The 26,420-nt window shown below is 39.9% G+C and overlaps 1 protein-coding gene across 50 annotated transcripts in view; it reads left to right on the top strand.

Moving 5' to 3' along the window:
* Window positions 1-26,420, top strand: part of Zasp52 (Z band alternatively spliced PDZ-motif protein 52) — a 150,273-nt gene that overhangs the window by 77,890 nt on the left and 45,963 nt on the right. For all 50 annotated transcript variants that reach the window (XM_067114963.1, XM_067114962.1, XM_067114965.1 and 47 more), the window contains exon 2: window positions 9,532-9,683. In XM_067114963.1, the coding sequence (XP_066971064.1) occupies window positions 9,532-9,683 (152 nt within the window). The remainder of the gene's footprint in view (window positions 1-9,531; window positions 9,684-26,420) is intronic.

The raw sequence follows: 26,420 nt of genomic DNA on the forward strand, positions 1-26,420 counted from the left end.
ATACTCCATTAGATACCATCCAGTTTGAATGAGGTGCTTTTAGTAATTCTACATATGTATACATATATGACACACGTATATATATATATACATATATACATACATATACATATATATTACACATATATATATATATATATATATATACATACATACCCACGAGTATATACACCCGACATAGCTTCGAATGCTCTTTTTGAGTAATAAAAAAAAAAACCAAACACTCGCTGGGGCATCAGAGCCAAACATTGCAACCCCGCTTTCACCGGGATAAACATTCTCTGAATAAGACTCTTCGGTTAATACAAAGGTCTGGTCGAAATCTCCAATTCGACAAGGAAAAATGAGGAGGAAGAGGTTCGGAGATAACCCAAATGTACGAGGAATTGGTTGGGACCATTTGTGTGGAGGAAAGTGGGCTAAGAATGCCACGGTTTGCGAGGATCCTGTGCCAAGGGTTGTGGGGAGGGAGAGAGAGAGAGAGAGAGAGAGAGAGAGAGAGAGCATTATCATAAAATATATATGTATTTTTTTTTTGACATCGAGGTTGATCTAATTTCCGTCATATTATAGACGATTTGCGGAAGCGTCAATTTTGTGCCGTATATTGCGAAAGGAGACGCAGGTTTAATCCCAGAAATCCTGAGATTTTTCCGCTTTGCATAGAGGCGGTGATAGGTTGGACCACTTGCAGTCCATTTCATATAACCTCTTTCAATATTCCATCAATGTGAAATGAGTTTCTTTCGGTTTCTTGATAAAATGAATAAAATAGTATTTAATTATATATAATAATAATAATAATAATAATAATAATAATAATAATAATAATAATAAAAAAACAATGAGTTGCCAGTTAGCATATTTTCCAGACATTTTTCTGCTAAGAGAGTGCAACTATTATTTATCTTATAAGCTATTACTAACCTATTACTATCTCCAGAGTCTCCATATTACTTTTCTTCCCGATCACTTATTTTGCATTCTGAAAAATTGTAAAAAAAAAAAGGAAAAAAAACCACGTAAAAGATGTATTAAATCCCACGAAACTGCATTAAAATCACTTGGTTACTAAATCCGGAGTTAACATTCGTCAGAATCGCCTGTAAACTATGTTCGCATTCCCCGCAAAACCAGCGTTCGTACCCCTTTGCAAAGCGTTTTAACCTTGATTAAAGCGTTCACACCTGCAAGCCACTTAATCATGACTATTCTCAGAAACCGACGGGGGTTGCCTGTTTGCCCCGCTCGGAAGGAAATAGTTCTGCTTTTACAGATGTAAACATTTCTTTCATCTTGGATGACGTCACGGCATCCCACGTCCGGTAGGTAGGACAGATACTGTTTCTCCAGCAAAGACGACGGTTTCCTGTTTTGTCGGTCTTGTGGGCATTTTTTCTCACGTCTCCCCCTTTTTCTGCTGTAACGCAAGAGGATGTGAATGTTGTAACCTGATTGCCTGTAAAGGCAGTTCGGAAATGTAGGCTGTTTTCATGTTTTGGACAGGCGTATGAATGTCGAATTTGAACCTTCCTAAAATCTCTTGGGCCCTTTGCCTGTAAACAAAAGATTTCAACTGACTCTTACGTAATTCGTATGACATCAGAGGCCATTTAACTAGTGATAGCCAGATAGTGTGATGACTAATGCTGAACTGCTGATTAGCCGTGAATGAGTAAGTGTTCCTGCTTGAGGAGAGTGGGGTCGAAATAGTGGCTGCATTGTTATGCGCGCAACTTATTTTCTCCTTTTCATAAAATGCAGCCGCGTAGCTATGCTTCCGAGTAATGGGCCGAGTCTGTATTTCATGTTTATATATAATATATATATATATATATATATATATATATATATATTTATATATATGATCGTACTTTTATGATCGGCTTTGCAATTTTTTTCTCTCTCTCTGAATTAATAGTTATACATATTTGCACTTTTTTTCTTACACGAACGCCTTTATGTATTGATAATTTCATAATTCTCTCTCTCTCTCTCTCTCTCTCTCTCTCTCCGACCATGGGAGTATCGTCTATATCCGAACTGCAGTGTTGGGTAGAGTGATTTGAATTTGATTTTAAAACCTCTCTCTCTCTCTCTCTCTCTCTCTCTCTCTCTCTCTCTCTCTCTCTCTCTCTCTCTCTCTCTCTCCGAACATGGGAGTATCGTCTATAACCGAATTGCAGTGTTTACAACGTTGGGGAGAATTAATTGAATTTGGTTTTAGAATCTCTCTCTCTCTCTCTCTCTCTCTCTCTCTCTCTCTCTCTCTCTCTCTCTCTCTCTCTCTCTCTCTCTCTCTCTCTCTCTCTCTCCTTCTCTCTCTCTCTAAATTGATAGTAAGACATATTGGCACTTTTTTTTTCTTACATGAATGCTTTTATTTATTGTTAATTTCGTAATTATCTCTCTCTCTCTCTCTCTCTCTCTCTCTCTCTCTCTCTCTCTCTCTCTCTCTCTCTCTCTCTCTCTCTCTTTTCAAACATGGGAGTATCGTCTATATCTAAAATACAGTGTTTACAACGTTGGGGAGAAATATTTGAATTTGGTTTTACAATCTCTCTCTCTCTCTCTCTCTCTCTCTCTCTCTCTCTCTCTCTCTCTCTCTCTCTCTCTCTCTCTGAGCCAGAACGGCTCTTGGGTGATTTCACATGGCCCCTATTTGGTCGACGCTTTAACTAACGCCAGCGTGAAAAATTAGGTAACATAAACAATTTTGAGGCTGAAACGCCGTTTTCTACTAAGGGGAACTTAGAAGCCGTCTGTGCTTTATAATGCAATGATAAAAAGTTAAGAAGATATTAGGGGAGAAGAAGACTAACTTGCTGAGGTTTTTAGTTTTCTGTTAAAGAAAACTATCGTGCCGGCTTTGTCTGTCCGTCCGCACCTTTCTCTCCGCCCTCAGATCTTAAAAACTACTTAGGCTAGGGGGCTGCAAATTAGTATGTTGATCATCCACCGTCCAGTCATCAAACGTGCCAAATTGCAGCCCTCTAGCCTCGGTAGTTTTTATTTTATTTAAGGTTAAGGTTAGCCTTAATCCTGCGTCTGGCAACGATATAGGCCAGGCCACCACCAGGCCACAGTTAGTTTTATGGGTCGCGGTTCATACAGCATTATAACGAGACCACCGAAAGATAGATCTGTTTTCTGTGGCCTTGATTATACGCAGTAGCGGCCGTACAGAAAACTCGATTGCGCCGAAGAATCTTCGACGCATTTTTTACTTTTTAATATTTATCACAGCCACCGGAAGAATTAGAAATAATTGCTTTTACTTGATGTTTGTAATTAATAATAATAATAACAGCGTCATAATTTTTTTTTTTGTATATTTCTACGTCCTTATAGTAGTGTATTATAAAGGGTGTCAAGATTTCAGTATCAATCCCAAAAATTTACTTACTGGTGTATATATATTAAAAACTTTAAATAAAAATCTATGCATGCAATACAAATCTCAAAATTCCCCCGACAGTACAGATCTGAATAATTAAGGTTTTATCTCTAGAATACGTTTAGTTTAGTCAGCTAGGTATTCTTGCATCATAAACATTTTTCTTTACAGACAGCAGGAAGTTGCCGTTTTCTGTCAGTAAGAGACAAAAGGACCTATACAATGACATTAAATCTCTGTCCAGACTTTGATCACTACCAAAATCTGTTATTCTCTGGAACAGTCTGTTACCAGAATTTTATAAAACTGCGTTCTTTAGTGTTGGCGCTGTTATGATAACTTGATCAGTTGGTTTCTTCCCCTCCTCCCAAATAATAATGATAATAATAATAATAATAATAATAATAATAATAATAATAATAATAATAATAAAACTTCCGTCCATGTGTGAGCGAGGGCTTGTTTAAAACTTCTCGGTATTTCTGATAATTCCTTTCCACGCAAGATATATATTTGTATATATTTGTTTAAAATATGTCCTCTAGCAATGTTGATTCTTTAGAGAAGAATAAGGGATCTTTCCTAGATACTGACCCCCAAAACAAAGTTCGGTGGTCGTTATCTAGGACTAATATTTCTAGGGGGTCATTATCTTCATATGCACAGTCTTTTGTTTATGTTTTTTTTTACAGTCATTCCCAACATGTTTGTACAACTGAGCGCGCCGCAAAGGGCGTCACTATCCAGGCAAGATCCGAAATAAGATTTGCGAAAATGCAGAATGTGGTTCCCCTTGAAAAGCACGCGAGCGCTCGCTTCTTCTTCTGCTGCTGCTGCAGGTGGTGGTACTTTGTGTCTTTGGTGGATGTCTCGAGAGAGAGAGAGAGAGAGAGGGATCAGCGTGCATCGAAAGCATGCTCGGATTCCTGGACGGAGCTTAGCTCGCATACACGTACCAAGACCCCTGGCCATGGGCATTGGCCCAAGGACTTTTACCCTCTGGAGAGGCGCCAGAACTTCAGCCAGGGGAGGGAGAGAGAAAATATTTTCTTCTCTCTCTCTCTCTCTCTCTCTCTCTCTCTCTCTCTCTCTCTTCTCTCTCTCTCTTCCTGCCTCGCATGTCTTTAAGACTTGAAGGTGGCTTTTACCAATATTGGCATAATTAATTGGGGCTTTGATCATTTAACTGCATCATATAGGATAGTTCTTAAGAAGTGACCCCTTCTCTCTCTCTCTCTCTCTCTCTCTCTCTCTCTCTCTCTCTCTCTCTCTCTCTCTCTCTCTCTCTCTCTCTCAACAGACCTACTTGAAGAGTACTTGTGCAAAATATGCAATATACATCGAAATCATTATTATAATTGGAGTTTCACTTATTCAAAATTATTGGTGCTTAGAAGATTTCAATTAGCGTTAATCTTCAAACCCCCAGTGGGTAATATTACTTCCGTACGATTTGTCATTTTGCTGTGAAGCTTCGGTAAATATTCCGTGGTGAATATTTTGTCATCAAGAGCAACGAAAGCTGCTGTTCTTAGGTATTTAAGGCTGTTTCTAAATCTTATTCCTGATAAGATAATTCCCAGGGCCCGGATGAACATCCTGTTGACGCTTCATCTATTTTCATTTCTTACGGATCTTTCTCGATTCCGATGTGTAGGATTTTCTAAGAACAGTTCAGTGTAATTTAAACTGATTTGATTGACATTTTTACTCTGTAAATTTTGATTATATTATATTTGTAGGATTGTGGATCAAGGGAACGCAGAAGTAGGAATGGCATTCCGGTTGCAGAAAAATATATGATAGTTTATTGCGGTGTTTGTTATCAGCCGAGTGTGTGCAGTAAGATAGGATAAATCGAACGTGGAACTTTTTAACAGATTCAGTGTACACTAGACAATCGTAAGCGATCAGCTCTCTCCCCAGGTCATGTAGCATGGCTGAAAATTGTGATTACTTTCAAGAGACGTTAACCTTTTGAGCTATGAAAAGCATTTGAGAGAAAATTGTCATATTTTTTATATGAAACGAAATTAAAGATTAAAAAATTGTAGGAACTTAAGACTGCATATTATTGGCAAATAAAGAATTAAGATTACAGAAACTTAATACTATTTAGTCTTAAGTTTATAAATAGCATTTATAAAAAATTAACAATACCAACTTTGGCTTTTATATTTTTAGATTTGTAGAATGTTTCCCGGTAACGATACCAACTTTGGCTTTTATATTTTAAGATTTGCAGAATGTTTCCCATGAACATTTGCTAGCACTCATTCCTTTGCAATTTGTTGAGACTACACATTGCAAGACGCCCGGAATCTCAACTCTGAAAAGACGGGACGCACTGAAGACAAAAATAACTCGAGCCCCACAAATTTAATAAAAGTGAAATAAAATAAAACGCTGAGAGGCAATTGGCAGAATTTAGTCTCGTTAACTCGAGAACCTGGTAGTAATAGAGCTTAAGGATCCTCTAAGCTGAAGTTTTCCTTTTTTTATTTATTTATTTTTTTTGTTTTAAGTAGAGGAAATGAGCTGAAATGAGCTGTCCCCACTCTGCCATGTGGCGGCGGTAATGAAGTGACGCTTTTTCGCGCGGTCGATTTTTATCTTTTGAGATCATGCGCTGCATATAATGTCTTCCGTTTGTGTTTGTCTGTGAGAGATGTTTCTCTCTCTCTCTCTCTCTCTCTCTCTCTCTCAGTATTGTCTTAAATACAGTTGGGGTTCGGTTATGTAGGCTGCATCATTGAAGATAGTTCTAAAGAAATAGTACCTCTCTCTCTCTCTCTCTCTCTCTCTCTCTCTCTCTCTCTCTCTCTCTCTCTCTCTCTCTCTCTCTCGTTCTTGCATGTTTTTAACGATAAAAAGTATCTAAAAAATATTATAATTGGCGTTTCTATTATTTAGACTGCATCAGGTAGGATAGTTTTGAAGTAATTCTCTCTCTCTCTCTCTCTCTCTCTCTCTCTCTCTCTCTCTCTCTCTCTCTCTCTCTCCTGCCTCGCATGTCTTTAACACTTAAAAGTGGCATTTATCAACAGTGTCATAATTATAATTAGGTCTTCGATTATTCAGATGCGACAATTAGGATAGTTCTAAAGAAGTAAACCCCCCTTTCCCCGTCTCTCTCTCTCTCTCTCTCTCTCTCTCTCTCTCTCTCTCTCTCTCTCTGAGTGTGTGTGTGTGTGTGTGTGATTGTGTGGTTTTAATACGAGGCCTTTTAATTTTTACGTCCCAGCTGTCACATTGACAGAACTGCGCGATTACATTAATAGGCCAATTTAAGTTTTTTTTTTTTAACCTTTAAAAGAACTGCATTTAAAGGTCCTCCGCCGATGTAATAAGCATTAAAACAATCAAATGGCCAGCTTGCTGTCTATGACGATGATCTGGTCTGATAAAACCCGGATAGGAATCTATTTTCGGTCTACCCCACGAGACTGCGATGAAGTCGCTTTTCATTTAATGCTTTGGTTGTTTCTCCGGATCTTTCCTAGATAGTGGCCCCTCTTTCCTAGATAGTGACCCCTCTTTCCTAGATAGTGACCCCTCTTTCCTCTAGATAATGACCCCTCTTTCCTCTAGATAGTGACCCCTCTTTCCTAGGTAGTGACCTCTCTTTCCTAGATAGTGACCCTCTTTCTTAGATAGTGATCCTCTTTCCTAGATAGTGACCCCTCTTTCCTAGACAGTGACCCCTCTTTCCTAGATAGTGACCCCTCTTTCCTAGATAGTGACCCTCTTTCTTAGATAGTGACCCCAGCAAAGTTCGGGGGTCGTTATCTAGGACTTATATTTCTTGGGGATCGTTATCTTAATGATATTTACAGTCTTCTGTGAATGTTTTTATGGTCATCCCCAACGGGCTGGTACTAAACACGCCGCAAAGGTGGATACATACCGGGTTAAAAAACATGGTTAAAACCCTTTGGTGGTCACTATCTTTAAGATTCATTTCTCCTTTGGTTAAGTTTGGAGTTTGTGATTTCGTTTGTTTGTTTCTATTAAGCCTGAGTTTCTATCCGATGGGTTAAGGGCCAAACCTTAAGAAAATTGTGGGACCAATAAACATTAATTTGCAAATTATAAATGTTGCATCAGTTTTTGGAGTGGGTACTTAATGAGAGAGAGAGAGAGAGAATGGCGCAGAGATTTGTGCATTGCTGTTTGAGAAATCACCGGATCATTTCTAGATTTTAAGCAACTCCGAGGAATTACTTTGTGTTGCTCGTAAGAAAATGCAGACTTGCTTCAGTGAATTCGATTGTTGGAGCGAAAACAATATTGCGGGTGATTTCAGTTTAGAGATTTTGGCTGTAGGGAACGTGTGGTCCAGTTGGAATTGAAGCCGAAATAAGTTTCAACCTCACTGAAATATATTTGTAAACACGCAGCGACGCGTTCTCTCTCTCTCTCTCTCTCTCTTTATTAATTATAATCATTAGTCGAGCTTTTTTTTCTCTCATTTTTATTGATTATAATCATTAGTCGAACTCTCTGTCTCTATTTCTCTCTCTCTCTCTCTCTCTCTCTCTCTCTCTCTCTCTCTCTCTCTATTTTTGATTGTAATCATTAGTCTCTCTCTCTCTCTCTCTCTCATTTTTATTGAGTATAATCATTAGTCGAACTCTCATTTTTATTGAGTATAATCATTAGTCTCGAACACTCTCTCTCTCTCTCTCTCTCTCTCTCTCTCTCTCTCTCTCTCTCTCTCTCTCTCATTTTATTGATTATAATCATTAGGCGAAGAAGTTCAGTACAAAGCTGTCGGCTGCTGCCTCATACCTTGTATGTAAATTAGCATAAGAGTGAGACTATTAAATTCTCTGAAGACTGCTATTCTTATCTGTGCAATCTGTCCTCGAAGCTGGGCGTGGTTGTTGAGTAAGAACTATCAGGTAGTTATACTTAATTCCGTCTAATTAGACCGGCGTCGTCTGTCTGGAATTTAGTTTGGGAAATCGGTGAATATTATCGAATTTGCAAGCGTGGTTTTCCCAATTTCATTTCTCTTATTATTTTTATTATTATTATTTCATTGGATGAAACCTTTCACATTGAACAAGAACACCTAAGGGGCCATTGATCTGAAATTCTTTAAGCTTCCAAAGAATGTTGGTTTCAACCTCCCACGGCAGCAGACCCTACACTGCGGCAGTAGCTGATCATGATACCAGTGATTTTTCGTCGCCCTAGGGCAGGAACGAACCCGGGCCATCTCAGCGGCTGGTCACGACGCCAGCCACCATACCAGACGACCAGTTAAGATCAGGATAAGAATCAGTCATTTATTTCCGTTGCTTACCCATGTCTGTCAGTGAATTCTTAGTTTACTGAATTTGCACTGGGCGATTTTAACTTTTGCAAACTTCGATTTGTAGATAATTAAAAACTTATTGACTTTTCAGTGGTTTCCACTTGCCTCCTGACGTTCTAGCCTGTTCCTGAATATTTGTTAACCTCGTGATTTTCTGTATGGAGGGGTGGTTTAAGACTTTTTTTTTAATTTTAGTTTTAAAATTGTTAATCTCGTGATCTTCTGTTTGGATGGGGGTGATTATGGATTTTATAATGGCAGATTCCTCTTGACTGCCGTCTTGAATTTTTCTTATAAACATTTTTGTAGCTTTGAATGTCTCTGCTCATAGAGTGTATTTGTTCTTACTTTTATTTACTTCGTGATTCTCCTGTTTGTTTGAACTTTTCAACGTAATTTATCTTTTTCATTTTATCTTTTAATTTTATCGTACCTAAACTTATATTTTCTTTTTCATTTGAGCGTTTATTTTTTTTATAACTAATGCTATCTTCTCTTAATGAGTAATCTCTAATTAATATATTGTAATTCCACTATGTGGTTATCTGTAAGCATTTATATTTTGTAACACTACCTGAGTACCATACCAGCCCTGATGAATGACGTTTGTCTAACAATCAACAGGGTGAAAAGGATATTTATAATAAAATGGTATGAATAATACCACAGCCAATGCCATTCATTATAAAAACTTTCCCCTACACTCGTACCGCGTCCGGGTTGCCTGTCGCGCCGTACTTTTGTAAGTGTTTTGCACAATTAACCGTTTCTTCTTCTTCATAACCAGACTTCTTCTTGTGCTCGCCCTCAGGTGAATGGCGGCAGCGTGGCATCCAACGCAGGTCTGCAGGCAGGAGACGCCATCGTCAAGATCGGCGGGAAGGACGCGCTCTCTCTGAGGCACAAGGAGGCTCAAGAGGCCATTATCAAGGCAGGCAACAGCTTCGAGCTCGTTGTCCAGAGGTAAGCGGCACAACTACTCTGCCATAAATTGGGAGACTGCGGTATCTGCGAAAAATACAAAACTGGGAAAAATGGTAGATGCTCCCTCGCCTTTACTACTGATTTTGCAGATGTACTGCTGATGAGACCCAATAAATACTCTTGGAAAGCATTGTAGGATCATTCTGAAACTGCAGTGACTTGTGTAGTAGTGTTTCTGAGCCCAGTAGGTGGCATATCTCAATTTCGACAATTTTGCAGATGCCGCATTTTTCCATTTTTTAATGTTAGGAGTTCAATGTTGATCTGTAACGAATGCGATGGATTCACAAGCTCTAGGAAGAGCAATAAACCGTTTCTAGGCCTAGCGTTTACTCTCAGTCACGCTCTAGGAGTAGTAATAAACAAAGAGTTTCTAGAATCTAGACCTAGCGTGTGCCCTTCATCGTTCAGTATGGATAATGCTGTAAAGATTCCTCAGGAGCTCAGTGTTTATCTGTAGCGAATACGATGAATTCACAAGCTCTAGGAAGAGTAATAAACGGTTTCTAGGCCTAGCGTCTACTCTTCAGTGTACGGCAGTGGTTCTTAACCTTTTTATTACCACGCCCCCTCTAAGAGTTGGTCCTTCCTTCGACGCCCTCCCCCTTTGCATCTATGAGTAAAATCCCCTCCCAGATTGAAAGGAAAATAATAAAAAAAAAGATAAAGAGGGGGTTTCGAGGGATAGGGAGGGAGGGAGGCAAATAATTGCAAAACATGGTAAGCCCAACGAGTCTAACCAGAGTAGTAGATTAGAGGAAACTAACGTTATAAGGCGATACGTTTGCATTTTTTCATAAACTTCTGAATGTCAGTTCCTCACTCTTGTTAAGAGAATAACGAATATAATTAGAGAATTTGTAATTTTGTACGGTGTGCATGATGCTGAAAAGATTCCTCATGTCTCCATTGTCTTGTGAAATGTGCTATATTCCTCGAACTTGGGAATTTATCTCAGGCTTACGCCAAATTCTGTCGAATCTATGGATCTTAGGTAATGAGGTTGTTGATAGGAGAAGCCAGGTAGTGGTTTGAGTGATACGACAGGACCTGTGACCTGGCATTTTGGAAGCTAAATTTTGTTAAGAGCAAAAGACTAAATAATTGAAAAATCATGCTCCAGCGTTTATAATGTGTAAAGTAAATATAAATAATGAATATCTTTCTGTTTTTCAGTTAGATAATACACGTATACACACACACACACACACACACACGAGGTGTGGAGGAGGGCGTGTCAGACATTGGTGTTAAACACTGCCAGGATAATGGGAAGTCGGAAGTTGGGTATAATAGGAGGGTTTCTTTGTGAAGCGGATTGCACCGTCGATTAGAGGTTACGGGAAAATGGAAGAAAGAGATTGCGGATGGTTCTCCCAGAACAAGGTCGGCTAGACTAAGAAAACCCGGGATCGTCTTAATTGGAATCTGCAAGGTGAAGGTGAAAGACTCATTGGTTGTCTGCGAGTTGAAACGGAATGAGGAACTGACGGGCAAATCGTGAAAAGCTGTTTAAATGCGTCTGGATTCAGTCCAAGCGAATGCACGGTCCTGCTGCTCTCGTCAGCCTATGCATTAGATGTAATTGCAGAGTCTCCTAAATCTAGGCAAATGTATCAGTGTATCGCCAGTGATTTCTTGAAATACTTGGAGTACATCCAACCAGACAACAGCTCTTTGGCGGGGGGAAAATGAGTTTTCGAAGTCAAGCAACAAGAGGATGAATATAAACTTCGTCTGATGGCTGTGTGTAGTCATAATAAAATACTCCTGACGCCTTGTAGCTCATCGCCTGGGTTGTGCTGGGGCCACGTTGCAACATCCATTAAAAAACATTGTCGAGTCTTCTCCTAATCACGCTCTGAAAGGATCCATTCTTAGCAAACGCTTTCTCGCCATATTTGGTGCGGTTACTCCGCAGGCATTTGCATGCCAGACGACGCATACCTTTTTGGTTATTTTAACCTCTCTTCACTTAACGAAAGTAAATTCTTGGCTCTTTTAGCGGAGGCGTTATAAATAGCATAAGTTAGGAAATTGTAGTTTAAGATTTTTTCGCTTAATGCAACGTATTGCTCGTTGATGCAGCTGACTTAGTGGCGGTTGATTGGAGCTGCCTCGTAAGGTTTCAGTCGATGACGTTCTTGCAAATATCCTTATATGCAATAATGATCTTTGAATGAAATGCCTAATCAACTAAGACCGTTATTAGCATTAAAAATTTGCATTTGAAGTAAGCAGCCTGCCTTTAGCAAATACAAAATTAACTTAATGCGTGTGGGGGCTTTCCTATACGTCGTGATCAGCTGTCATTAGCAATCTTGACACAGCATCAAGTGAACTCAGCTTTTAGCACCTGCGAGGTGCTAGTACTAAACATAGAGGAAGCTCCTTGGGACGCCGTGTTTAGTACTAGCCCCTCGGGGATCAAAGTATTATATACACTCCCGTCTATATTGTGTGGTCGACAAATTACACTAATAAACGATATCTTCGTGCGGCCGTCTACTTTACATTACCATACGGTGATTAGTACTAGTAGCACCTCGGAGTAGGTGACGCTTAGATAAAAGCCAAAGTAGCACCTTTTAAGTTCCTTTTAACTGTTGCTACTTGGAGAGAAACGACGTCTGAGAGCTCTGGTCTAGTGTCTGTGCTAGTGAAAACGAAGAGGTTCAGCTGTTAAGTTATCAATAATAACCAAGACTTGACTCGGTCCTTAAGCCAATGACTATCATGGCGACCATAAACGCGCATGAAAAAAAAAAAAAAACACCTTGTCTGTATACAGGAGGGGGTGGGGGAGGTGTTGAGGTATATGGGGTCAAGGTTGCCACTCGCCCCCTTGTAATTTATCCGTGTAATACGAGGAGTCGTGATGATTGCATAAATAGTTAGGGATTGGCGGTGTTAGTGTTTTCTCGCAGTTAGATTCTGTTATTCTTGAGCTAAGTAAACTTGCCCCCGAGTCAAGGAGGCCATTAGTCATAGGGGAGGACATTTAAAGTTTATATTTAGATGATTAGTTTTGGTTCTTGAGTTTTTAGATTAAATTATTATTATTATTATTATTATTATTATTATTATTATTATTATTATTATTATTAGGATGATGAACCCCATTCATATGGAACATTTTGAAATTAAGCTTCCCAAGAATATGGTGTTCATTTGAAAGCAGTGACAGAAGGGAATAAGAAATGCAGAAAGGAGAAATCAGTTATTAGACAAGAAAAGATGAATGAACAAATTAATAAAAAATGGATAATGCAAGTAAATAATTAGGATACATAAAATACCCTTTTAAAATACTATTCTATGAAAGCTCAGTAGACGCATGTTTAGTCTGTTTATGATAATCCCAATGCTTATAAAGTTTGCAGGTGCTAACCTTGTGTATAGAGTCCGTGCTCCCCGTAGCTGCAGCCCCGTTCGTTCCCTTTACTGTACCTCCTTTCATATTCTCTTTCTTCCATCTTACTTTCCACCCTCTCCCAACAGTTGATTCATAGTGCAACTGCTTTGAGGTTTTCCTCCTGCCACACCTTTCAGACCTTTTACTGTCAGTTTCCGTTTCAGCGCTGAATGACCTCATAGGTCTCAGCGCTTGGCCTTTGACCTAAATTCTCTAATCAGTTCAACAATCCTCAGTCTCTCACTATTTATTGACCAGCTAATACGTTTAAGAATAGTTTGCTGTCATTGGGGTACAGCTGCTGCGGACGAAGCGAGTTAAGGTCACATGCACTGTACTTAACCGAATACTGAATACAGCCAGTCCGTGTGATAGCAGATTTTTACACAGGTCTTGGAACACATGAATTTGTACGAACCACGGTAAAATCTTTTGCATGCCTGATCGTGTAGCCTTCGTTTCAAATTTTACATATTTTGGAAAGTTTTTCATTTCTGCAATTTTTTCGCAAAAAATGAAGTAGTTGGCATTTTAATCTTCGAGTCATAATTCTATTAGGAAATTATTGGTAATGTGAAAATAAATTTTCTCTCTCTCTCTCTCTCTCTCTCTCTCTCTCTCTCTCTCTCTCCACAAAGCATATAGCACGCATGTCTTGAGTTATAATCTTATTAGGAAATTATCGGTAATGTGAAAAATTCTCTCTCTCTCTCTCTCTCTCTCTCTCTCTCTCTCTCTCTCTCTCTCTCTCTCTCTCTCTCTCTCTCTCTCACAAAGCATACAGCATGCATGTCTTGAGTTACAATCCTATTAGGAAATTATCGGTAATGTGAAAAATTCTCTCTCTCTCTCTCTCTCTCTCTCTCCACAAAGCATACAGCATGCATGTCTTGAGTTACAATCCTATTAGGAAATTATCAGTAATGTGAAAAATTTCTCTCTCTCTCTCTCTCTCTCTCTCTCTCTCTCTCTCTCTCTCTCTCTCTCTCTCTCTCTCTACAAAGCACACAGCATGCATGTCTTGAGTTACAATCCTATTAGGAAATTATCGGTAATGTGAAAAATTCTCTCTCTCTCTCTCTCTCTCTCTCTCTCTCTCTCTCCAACCACATAGCACATAGCATGCACGTACTAAATTTCATTAAATATTCAACGCCATTATCATTCACGAGCAAGCATCAACCGTTACTGAAGCAGCAGATAGCGCCCGATAAGACGGCAGAAAGATCACCCCACGTCAGCGACAAACATTCAAACATCCAGTACCACATACATGGTGGGGGGAGGGATGTTGCCAGCTTCTTGATGGACTCGATTATGGCGCATTCGGTGTTGATATCGCGTAACATGATGTCGTAAAAATGCCCCCTCTTTTTTTTTTTTTTTCCTCGATAGGGCCAGAGAACGAAAACGGAATGAGAAATGTTTGTTTTTGGTGTCTCGAGAAAGATGTTTGTCTTGACATGTAGACTTTGTGTTCACCGTACGTCTTTTCCAGCCACAATACATTTAAAGGACCTTGGATCCAGCTGTTGTTGAAACTTACTTTGTAAGAAGGCTTTTTTTTTTTTTCTCGATAGGGTCAGAGAATGAAAACGGAATGAGAGATGTTTGTTTTTGGTTTTTCGAGAAAGCAGTTTGTATATATATAGACTGTGTTCACTGTACGTCTTTTCCAGACACAATACATTTAAAGGACCTTGATCCAGCTGTTGTTGAAACTTAGGTTGTAAAAAGGCCTTTTTTTCTCGATAGGGTCATGGAATGAAAACGGAATGAGAAATGTTTGTTTTTGGAGTTTCGAGAAAACTGTTTGTATATATAGACGCTTTATTCAGTGTACTTTGGTTCCAGCTGTTGTTGAATCAAACTTACGCATCAGTAGATTAGTACACGTATGAAGTAGGCAGGGAAAGTACGATTCCTTTAAAATCTACACGACCGTTCCACCCCGCCACCCATCTCCCAACACCCCACCCCTTGTCCACAAGACCACACGCTTCCCTGTACATCAAACTAATTGACTTTAACTGGGTGAAGTAGACTGCGTCGCAGCGATACCCGGTGGGGGTATGTGGTGGGGTATTGATACATAGAACAGAACGGACAGTCTAGCATGAAGGAAACAGATAGAGACGGGCACACAAGAGGCCATTATCTGTGTGATGCGTCAGGCTACACTTGCTTGACGCTCATTTACACCCGGTACCACGTCGGTTCGTTTTCTCTGTAGCTCTTGCTTTGTCGTGTGGGCGTTCTTGACTGTTGAAGGTTGCTTGTGAAGTTAGACACTTGTTTTTTTATGCAGATGAGCGCTCTAGTACATGAATGATCCCTAATAATAATGATGATGAGTCGGTGCCGTCAGCGTCATCGCTAGACTAATGCTTGTCAGTGCCGTCAGCGTCATCGCTAGACTGATGCTTGTTACTTTTACGGCAATTCTTTGCTTATTCCTAGTTTCCGCCTTTGCTTCGCTTAAGAATTCAGTGAATTACGGTTTATGAGAATTGACTTAGCATCTTTTCCAATCGTTAATGAGCTCGGGCGTGATGTTTACCGGCGCAAGGAATCACGAACAGGAGCCGCGCTTACAAACCAGTCTCCTGATTGTTTTCTAACTGACCCGATTCTCCATCACCCCTGACCCACTTTGGACTCGCTTCGAGAGAACCCCGACCTCCTCGCAGAATTGAGTCATTTTCTGGCGATCCTTTAAAAGCCGTGACAGGATGCACACGCCTTCGGAGACGACAGGAGTCTTACGTAATGGCGACAAATGGCCCGCCGTTATCTCCTGGCGTCCGTCGGCTTTCGGATAATGCTTGGTGTTGCTCGGTCAACGGGGGTGGGGGTGGGGGTACCGCGATCAGCATCCACTCTATCCCCCTCCCCCACCTTCCCAATCCATCCTCTCGAGATTGATAAGAAACTACACCTGGACTCCTGAGCTGAGAGGCTCTCTCTCTCTCTCTCTCTCTCTCTCTCTCTCTCTCTCTCTCTCTCTCTCTCTCTCTCTCTCAACTTACAGGATAGTACTAAATAGTTTTTCCTTAACATGGCGTTATCATTTATATCAGAATTGTAATACTGACGACATTGGTGAGAATATTCTAGAATTTCATGTAAGATCTCTCTCTCTCTCTCTCTCTCTCTCTCTCTCTCTCTCTCTCTCTCTCTCTCTCTCTCTCTGAACTTACAGTATAGTACTAAATAGTTTTTCCTTAACATGGCGTTATCATTTATATCCAGATTGTAATATTGACGACATTGGTGAGAATCTTCTAGAATTTCATGTAAGAATTCTCTCTCTCTCTCTCTCTCTCTCTCTGAACTTACAGTATAGTACTAAATAGTTTTTCCTTAACATGGCGTTATCGTTTATATCAGAATTGTAATACTGACGAGATTGGTGGGAATATTCTAGAATTTCATGTAAGAATCTCTTTCTCTCTCTCTCTCTCCTTAACGCCATTAAATCTAGTTAAAACATGGCGCTATCGTTTATATCCGAATTGTAATATTGACGACATTGGTGAGAACCTTCTAGAATTTCAGGTAAGAATCTCTCTCTCTCTCTCTCTCTCTCTCTCTCTCTCTCTCTCTCTCTCTCTCTCTCTCTCTCTCCTTCCTTTGTTCAGCAAATGAGAAAAATCTTATACTGATTTTTAGCCATTTTCTTTCTCGTAGCTCGGTATATCTTGTCACGTCACTTGGGTACCATATCAACGACTCCATTTTAGTTGTAATATCGTACGCTGATTTAATGTCAGATTGTCGACAGTCTTTGAAAGGGAGAGTCAACGCGCCTTGCACAGATATATCGACATTAACAAGTTGCTATCGTTTTTAGTTTTGCGTAAAAGAAAACTATTGCGCCGGCTTTGTCTGTCCGTCCGCACTTTTTCTGTCCGCCCTCAGATCTTAAAAACTGCTGAGGCTAGAGGGCTGCAAATTGGTATGTTGATCATCCACCCTCCCATCATCAAACATACTAAATTGCGGCCCTCTAGCATCAGTAGTTTTTATTTTATTTAAGGTTAAATTTAGCCTTAATCGTACTTCTGGCACCGATATAGGTACCAACAACACAGGCCACCACCGGACTGTGACTGAGTTTCATGGACCGCGGCTGAAAGTTTCATACAGCACTATACGCTGTACAGAAAACTCGATGTTTCACTTGTTTTTTCTGATCATATGCGCGCCATGACAGTTGTTCAGACGATTGAAAGTTCACCCTAATAAATATTCAGGTTACACAGGTTACACTCTTGGGACTGACATATATACTGTGTACTGTATTAGGAGTGTGCTGTACCACGCATCCCGGAGAGAGAGAGAGAGAGAGAGAGAGAGAGAGAGAGAGAGAGGAGAGAGAGAGAGAGAGTGTGACTGACTGTCTGACAATCTGTTCTTTTTTGGCTTCCATTCTTGTGCTTGTGAGGTCACCCTCGATTATATTTCCTTTTAATGTTTTTGGCCTGAGTTTTAATTAACGATGTAATTGAATAGGAAGATCTTGACTGTTGAATCACCAGTCTTAGCATCATAAGTTAAAGAATTTTAATATTTTCATTTTAGGTATTTGACGTCTGATTATGCGAACTTTTGCAACAGTTACCCTCCTGCAATCTTGATGCAAACTGTCGTTACTATAATACTGCATTGCATAATAAAATTTTAAATTGGAAGAAATTTTAATGTGGTAATAAAACTTCAAACTGGAAAATTAAATCTGGCAGAGCTAATTTGGTATTTACTTTACCGCGACCATGGTCTAAATATTTGAGCCATGACTACGACCACGGTCTAGGTATATACCCAGACCGTGACTACGGCCATCGGATGGTGGGGGAGCGCTTATTCTTTAGTATACAAATGTAAAGGACGTGGTATATTAGAAAAATACCCCTTGAAAGTGAAATTGTTTGTGGTGTTCGTAGGTAGTCATATGAGAGAGAGAGAGAGAGAGAGAGAGAGAGAGAGAGAGAGAGAGAGAGAGAGAGAGAGTCGTTATTTACCATTTGTTTACTTTTTCAACTGAAGTTGGCGCCACGCATGGCCCAAGATCTCGAGTGAGCACGTTTTCACTCACAGTCACTCACTCACTCAAGATGACCGTCAGTTGTAATATATAACAAAAAAGAGTTCAACTGTCCAATGAAATGACTGAATACATCTAAATTGGATTTTCTTAATACTTGAGCAACCCGGATTCATAGTTCCTGCAGCTTAATTTACCGGCATCCTCTGAGCTCACCAACTAAAAATCTGAAACGTTGTCCTTTGCCATTCTTTCTCACAGTACTGCGATGATTTAGCAAGATTCTAAATGAGGACGAGAAGACATTAAAGATACGAATCGTGAAGGGAAAAGGGGCACATGGTCTGTCTTCTCCTCTTCAGTTCATGAAGATGAACCTTGGCCGTGTGTGTGTGTCAACAAACAAGAGCCTGAGTAGGTGATACGTGATACATCCTTTTAGGTATTGCATGAAAGGCGGGCTGGGACGGGCTGGGCTGGTGAAACACCGTAGAGAATTAGGTATTTGTATGAGGTAGCTTCTTTTTTTTTCGCTCTCGCCTATTCCAGTGTGAATAACGCCGCAAAGCATTCTTATCAGACGTAAACCTTTCGGAAAGAAGGTGGTGGCGTAGAGGAGCATAATTGAGGGGGTGGTGGTGGAGGCAGTTTGAAGTGGAGGGGGGGGGAAGAGGATAATACATAATATCGGAGGTCGGTGTAAATGGCTGAGTAGGGCGGGAGGGATAGGGTTTCGGACGCTCGGCCGCATGCGTGTTGGTATTTAAAGTTGTGGCCAGTGAATAAACCGTGTCTCGTTGCCTTTTTTCTCTAAAGTCTCTCTGTGGTTGAGTTTTCATAACACACCAAATACGTATAATGAAGGTGTCGCCGACTGTTTCAGAGCATTTGAACGTGTCAGTCTTAAAAGATGTCTCGAGTTATCCTGAAGCATCTCTGGGAAGGCAGTCTCACCAGTCAACACTAATCCCCGCAACATGCATGTCTTCGTCTGATGTTCATGTCGCGGTTTGTTTGTTTGTTAGGGTGGGTGGTCTACGGTCAGGGCAAAGGAGTGATCATTCTATACATGTAACATTTTGCGTATTTTGTTGCAGTGAAACTAAATCATTGATGAGGTTTCATGTGAATGCATCAGTGATTTAGTTTTATTTTCACGTTCTTCATACGCGGCCGCTGTTGTCGGCTATCATTTTTTTTACCCCCCTCTGTCATTTTTAAGTATAGAGACGCTGCGTTAAGAAGGATTGTCGTGTAACAAGACACCGCGTCTTGAAGGAACAGGGCTGGCTTTAAAAGGCACACACTGTTCTCCCTCGTTGTTTGTGCTTGACAGTTCAATTATCGGCTGAAGTTTTGTCGGTGTAACTTAAAAAGCATTTCTGCGCCGCGATCTCTTAAAGCTTGGAGTATGCTTTAAATTCCTTGTGAAAGATGACACAGTTAAAATGAAGAAGTTTATTGATGTTGACTGTCTAAATTTAGTGCTGTTTACCAGAACGTCATAATCTGGCGCATAAAGATAAACATGACACAGCACCGTTGCTTCAGGCGCTTTGAAAGATGACTCTGGGATATTGCGAGCGAATTTTCTTTCCTGAAGGAATAATTTAACAGTTAGAGCTGGGTGGCTTCTCAAGCCTCATCTTGGAGAAAGTCTGAAATTGATGAAAATTGTTAAAATCCCAATAAAAATGAAGAAGCCTACTTATAGGAACGTACGTTAACAACCACGAAAAAAAAATCGTAGCTGGTCTTTAAAAGAAATAACAAACCCACCAACAGCTGAGAAGTGGATAATGGTGAATTTAAAAGAATGGCATCAGCTGTTTCGCATCGTTCTTCGGAAAAGTCGAATCTATTTTGTTTTTTAATCCAAAGCTGGCGAGGACGATGTTGACCTGCCCAATGTGTGCAGCTGCGCGCAAACATCACCGCTGGGATGTTTACGCCTGTGATGTTGTTCTTTACAAATGCCGCCGTTAAGTGACAGTTATGTGTCGGTGGCTTCATTAGTACTAAAGTTTCTCTCTTGCTAGATTAGGGAAGGATCGCTGACTGGACTCTCATGTCGGGTTTAGTGTTCTTGACTGTTATTATTATTTAAAGTTTTCGCGTTAGTAAAAGTTAGGGTTCTTTTCATGTTATTAATAAAAGCGAGATACTGGATTTTGTCAAATGTTTTTTACTTTCGTATAGCTACCAGAGCTAGTCTGTTATATTTATAGCACATGACGCAGTAGACTGCGGGAAGTCAATGGTTCTACATATTTTTAAATCTGATCTTTAGACCAGATTTTATCAAACGTTTAAATGCACCAGTTACTGAACATTGAATATACCTAAGGGAGAACTTGACACCCAGCCTACAAGATAATGAATTACAAATGTCAGTGTCTGAATTCATATAAAAACTATACCCTGTAGGGGGTAGTGTCGTCAGTGCACCTCACGCCGCGCCCTGTAGGCATTACTTAAGGTTCTTTGCGGCGTCCCTTCGGCCCCTAGCTGCAACCCCTTTCATTCCTTTTACTGTACATCTGTTCTTATTCTTTTTCTTCCATCTTACTTTACACCTTCTTCTAATAATTGTTAGGTTTCCTACCTGTTACACCTTTCAGACCTTTCGACTATCAATTTCCCTTTCAGCGCTGCGTGACCTCGTAGGTCCCAACGCCTGGCCATGGGCCAAATTCTATATCCCATATAAAAAACTATATTACCGACGGCATAGAGGACATGGCATTGCTATACAACGTCGTCATCGAGATATTTCGCAATCCGGACAGCAAGGGCAGAGCCGAACGAGTCTAGGGGCAATCATTTCCTCCCTCAATTATGGCCTACCATGCATTCCCCGACCTTGCGGATGATTGGTGGCTCCGCTGCCTTCACCTTTGACCCGTTCTTGCGAGCGCGCGCGCGCTCTCGCCTCAAGTACACAGGTGCTTTCTTCTAAGCGGACTTGAACTTTGCGAAGTAGTTGTTATTTATATTTGCACTGGAAGGAAGAGTAAAACCTTAGACGGTTTGTCTACTAGGTTTGTCAGAATGCTTGCAGAGCATTTGACAGCGATTATCAAAATGCTTGCAGAGCATTTGACAGCATTAATCAAAATGCTTGCAGAGCATTTGACAGCGATTATCAAAATGCTTGCAGAGCATTTGACAGCGATTATCAAAATGCTTGCAGAGCATTTGACAGCATTAATCAAAATGCTTGCAGAGCATTTGATAGCATTTATCAAAATGCTTGTAGAGCATTTGACAGCATTTATCAAAATGCTTGTAGAGCATTTGACAGCTTTTATCAAAATGCTTGCAGAACATTTGACAGCATTTATCAAAATGCTTGCAGAGCATTTGACAGCATTTATCAAAATGCTTGCAGAGCATTTGCCAGCAGTTATCAAAACGCTTGCAGAGCATTTGACAGCATTTATCAAAATGCTTGCAGAGCATTTGACAGCAATTATCAAAATGCATACAGAGCATCTGACAGCCTGTAGTCCAAACTGACATTTTGATAGCACTTATAAATGCTTTTTATACATTTGAACACTTGCAGACAAATTGTCTGAGAATTTTCCCCTTCATATCAGTGCTAATAACATTAATAATAAAATACTGTTGCATAATCCAATTGCAGCACAGTACTAAAGAATTGCAAGTCCTCTTAATCCCACTAAAGGGGGAACCCCTTAGGGGGTTAGTGCCGTCAGTGCACCTCGTGCGGTGCACTGTAGGCATTACTTAAGGTTCTTTGCAGGGTGCCTTCCTTAGGCCCCTACCTGCAACCCCTTTCGTTCCTTTTACTCTACCTCCTTACATATTCTCTTTCTTCCAACTTACTCTCCACACACTCCTGACAATTGATTGATAGTGCAACTGCTTTGAGGTTTTCCTCCTGTTACACCTTTCAGACCTTCTTACTCTCAATGTACGGTTTAGCGTTGAATGACCTCATTGGTTCCAGTGCTTGGCCTTTGGCCTGAAATCTGTATTTAATTTAATTCAATCCGTTGGCTGCGGATAAGAAGAGAGTCTTTCGAACGAGAATACGAGGCAAAAACAACCCGACATCTGTTCTTGAGACGACAAAAGTTCCGCTTTGGAATGGAGAGAGAGAGAGAGAGAGAGAGAGAGAGAGAGAGAGAGAGAGAGAGAGAGAGAGAGAGAATCCATATTTTCAAAATCAAATCAAATATTCTTTTTTCTGGGCGTGGCAATCCTTCTCTCCGTCTAGCCCGCGCGTGTGTGTGTGTGGGAGATAATAAAAGCGGGTTTAATTAACGAAAAACAAAGACAGCGCGAAACATTGCAGGAATCCATTTTAAGGTTTTCTGAAAGGTTCATTGGCCGAGCAGATTCATCCTGGTTTTTAAAACTTCAGAGGAAGTATATTGAACAGAATGAAGTTGAAGTTGAGGTAATTGTAGTTATTGCTAAGGGATATTGATGTCACTGAAATTCCAAAATATTGAAATAACTAAATTGAAAGTGAAATTCCAAAATATGTTTGAAATAACTAAACTGCATCCAAGTGATTTAACAGGGGAAAAAAATATTCCATCTAGGATATTTTAGCAGGGATATAATGCAAGGACGTTTGTACGGATAAATTTTAAAAATCTTAATACAATAGGGAAAAATTGAATTCCCAGCGTCCAGGATGTTTGATAAATAGGACGTTTGTATGGATAAATAACAGGGGAAAAATATTGAATTCCCAGGGACGTTTGTACAGAAAAACATGGAAAAAAATAGTGAATTCCCAGCATCCAGGACGTTTTGTACGGATAAATAATCTAGGGATAAAATAGGGAAAAAAATAGTGAATTCCCAGCATCTAGGACGTTTTGATAAATACGGATAAATAACTAGGATGGAGAAAATGGAAAAAATAGTGAATTCCCAGCATCTAGGACGTTTGTACGGATAAATAACATGGAAAAAAAAAATAGTGATGGAAAAAAATTCCCAGCATCCAGGACGTTTTTAAATAACATGGAAAATAAAGTCCCAGCATCTAGGACGTTTGTACGGATAAATAGTGAATTCCCAGCATCCAGGAAAACGGATAAATAACATGGAAAAATAGTGAATTCCCAGCATCCAGGACGTTTGTACGGATAAATAACATGGAAAAATAGTGAATTCCCAGCATCTAGGACGTTTGTACGGATAAATAACATGGAAAAATAGTGAATTCCCAGCATAGGACGTTTGTACGGATAAATAACATGGAAAAAATAGTGAATTCCCAGCATCCAGGATGTTTGTACGGATAAATAACATGGAAAAAAATAGTGAATTCCCAGCATCCAGGACGTTTGTATGGATAAATAACAGGGGAAAAATATTGAATTCCCAGCATTGAGGACGTTTGTACAGATGAATAACATGGAAAAAATAGTGAATTCCCAGCTTCCAGGACGTTTGTACGGATAAATAACACGAAAAAAATAAATTAGCATTCAGGACGTTTGGAATAAATAACGGATAAATAACACGGACAAAAAAATATTGAATTCCCAGCATCCCAGGATGTTTGTATGGATAAATAACAGGGGAAAAAAAGTGAATTCCCAGCATCCACGACGTTTTGATAAATAACATGGATAAATAACATGGTACGGATAAATAAAAAAAAATAGTGAATTCCCAGCATCTAGGACCGGATAAGCATCTAGGACGTTTGTACGGATAAATAACATGGAAAAAATATTGAATTCCCAGCATCTAGGACGTTTGTACGGATAAATAACACGGAAAAAATATTGAATTCCCAGCATCTAGGACGTTTGTACGGATAAATAACACGGGAAAAAATATTGAATTCCCAGCATTCAGGATGTTTGTACGAATAAATAACATGGACAAAAAAAATAGTGAATTCCCAGCATCCAGGACGTTTGTGCGGAAAAAAATATTGAATTCCCAGCATTCAGGATGTTTCTCGAATAAATAACATGGACAAAAAAATAGTAATCCCAATCACTTTTCTCACCTGCGCGAGAATCACTATCACTTCCGCTCATCCGGTTTACTTCGCAGTTACTTAACCGGAAGCGGAGTGTAAACGCCTCTACCTCCCCTCCTTATCTATTTCTCCTTCAATCTCGTCTCTTCGTGACCCGCGAGACCTTCTGCGGGAGTAATGGTGTCGTTGGCAATTGCTGTCACCCGTTGGCAGAACTGTACACGGCGTCGTCTTAATTACTGGCGGCAATTTTCATTCTGGCGCGAATGGTGGATGTGGTCTGGTACTCGGCACTCTTTTGTTTTCTTTGTTTCGCGGCGTCTTCCAAGCAGTCCTTGGCGTCGTCGTGTTATTGTTGGGGGCGAGGAGGCCTTCCGTCCTTCCTTCGCATATTGTTTTCACACGCTCGACAAAAGAAAAGGAAAGCTGCCTTAGTAATGTCTCTCCTCTCGCCGCAACAATAGTCGACAGGAGTCATCTCCGGTATAGATTACCCTTGGCACTGGGATGGGTGTTGTTTGGACAAGGCCTTTCGAAGTGTGAAGTGGGGTTTGGCCCCCGTGCCCTTGCGCAATGAGGAATTAGTTAGCTCGGCTTCCCTTGTGCTTCCCTTGCCACGACAGATAGACAGATTGCTGTAATGTCGACATCGCGTGATCCTAAATAGTGCGAGTCCTAATCTTGTGAGATGGAGTTGACAGCTATCCAGAACATGTTTCATTTTCTTTTCCGAAGCTGCGGTAAATGTAGTATTGCTATTTTGAAATTCTCCTGCTCAAAATACCCGAATTTTGGCCTCGTTAAATTGAATTGAATTGAATGTAGAGTTTAGGCCAAAGGCAAAGCGCTGGGACCTATGAGGTCATTCAGCGCTGACACGAAAACTGACATTAAAAGGTCTGAAAGGTGTAACAGGAGGAAAGCCTCGCAGTTGCACTCTGAGAGGGTGGAAAGTATGATGGATGAAAAAGAATATGATTGGAGGCACAGTAAAAGGAATGAAAGGGATTGCAGCTAGGGGCCGACGGCACGCTGCAAAGAACCTTCAGCAATGCCTACAGTGCACCGCGTGAGGTGTACTGACGGTGCTACCCCCCTACGGGGAGTTGATGTTAGGTACATAAAAGCTCTTTTGGGATTGTTTAAAACTCACAGCTCTCCAGTTTTATTATATAACTTAATATTTGATAGATACAAATGTTTGATAACCTAAGTAACCTTCTGGTGATCAAGATTATGGAGGTATAATGAGTTAATTCATTATATAATTATTGCACTTTAATTAGTCTTTGGATAGCAGGTAAGTGTGACAACACTTACTCTTTCTGCAACTCGCTACTGAACAGTCCCATGCTGGATGAGAGTCGACACTTTTTTTTTCCATCTTAACTTCGTAATATCTAGTTGGCTCTCATAATTCTTACTTGTAACGTTTTATAAATAAATTGGTGATATTTTAATAGGCGAAAGGTCTGTTTACATATTTGCTTTCTATCTAAGTTTAGTTCTTATAAGCCTGTTTTAATAAGTAAAAAGCCACAATGATGTATTAAGAGCGATTGTATTTTTCCAAAACAGAATTGTCGTTTGTCTCTCTTGACATGGATTGTTGGAATTAATTTGGGCAACAGTAGGTCTTTAGCTCTTGTGTTTGAAAGAGTTGATTTTACACTGTTGTTTATTGTAATATCATATATTTTTTCATATTAAAGCTGTAATTACGCAAGGTTTGATTGCTGGTGGTCAAAATGTCAATTTTTGTAATTGATTTTAATACACAAAAGTATTGACTTGAACGTGCAATATGTTAATGACAATTTTAGGCATTGGAAAACTCTCATGAATTGTGTTACTTTTAGTGCATACTTTTATTTCATCTTGGTTATAATGACTGGAGTATTTACAGTTTGGAAAAATACAATAGCTCATATAAATTATTGTGGGTTTTTACTTATTATTTCCGGTCACATCACAGTGATGCACCATAGATAAAGTCCGTTTTCTTTCTCAAGAGTTGGTTTATAACAGTCCAGGTTTTTCATCCAGGGATGACTGAGCCCTTGCATTTCAGAATCGTAGCTCCAACGCAGTTACAAAGAGAGCATTTCATATTGAGTATTTATACTACTTCTTAACTGGCGTTTACTGCCCTAAAATGGAAAACTGCAGTATCTGCAAAAATACAAAACTTAGAAAAATGGTAGGTACTGCAGTTTTCCCTTGCCTTACTACTGATTTTGCATATACTGCAAATGGGACCCCCAAAACAAA

The sequence above is a fragment of the Macrobrachium rosenbergii genome, chromosome 13, assembly GCF_040412425.1.
Source record: "Macrobrachium rosenbergii isolate ZJJX-2024 chromosome 13, ASM4041242v1, whole genome shotgun sequence".
NCBI classification, from domain to species: Eukaryota; Metazoa; Arthropoda; class Malacostraca; order Decapoda; family Palaemonidae; genus Macrobrachium; species Macrobrachium rosenbergii.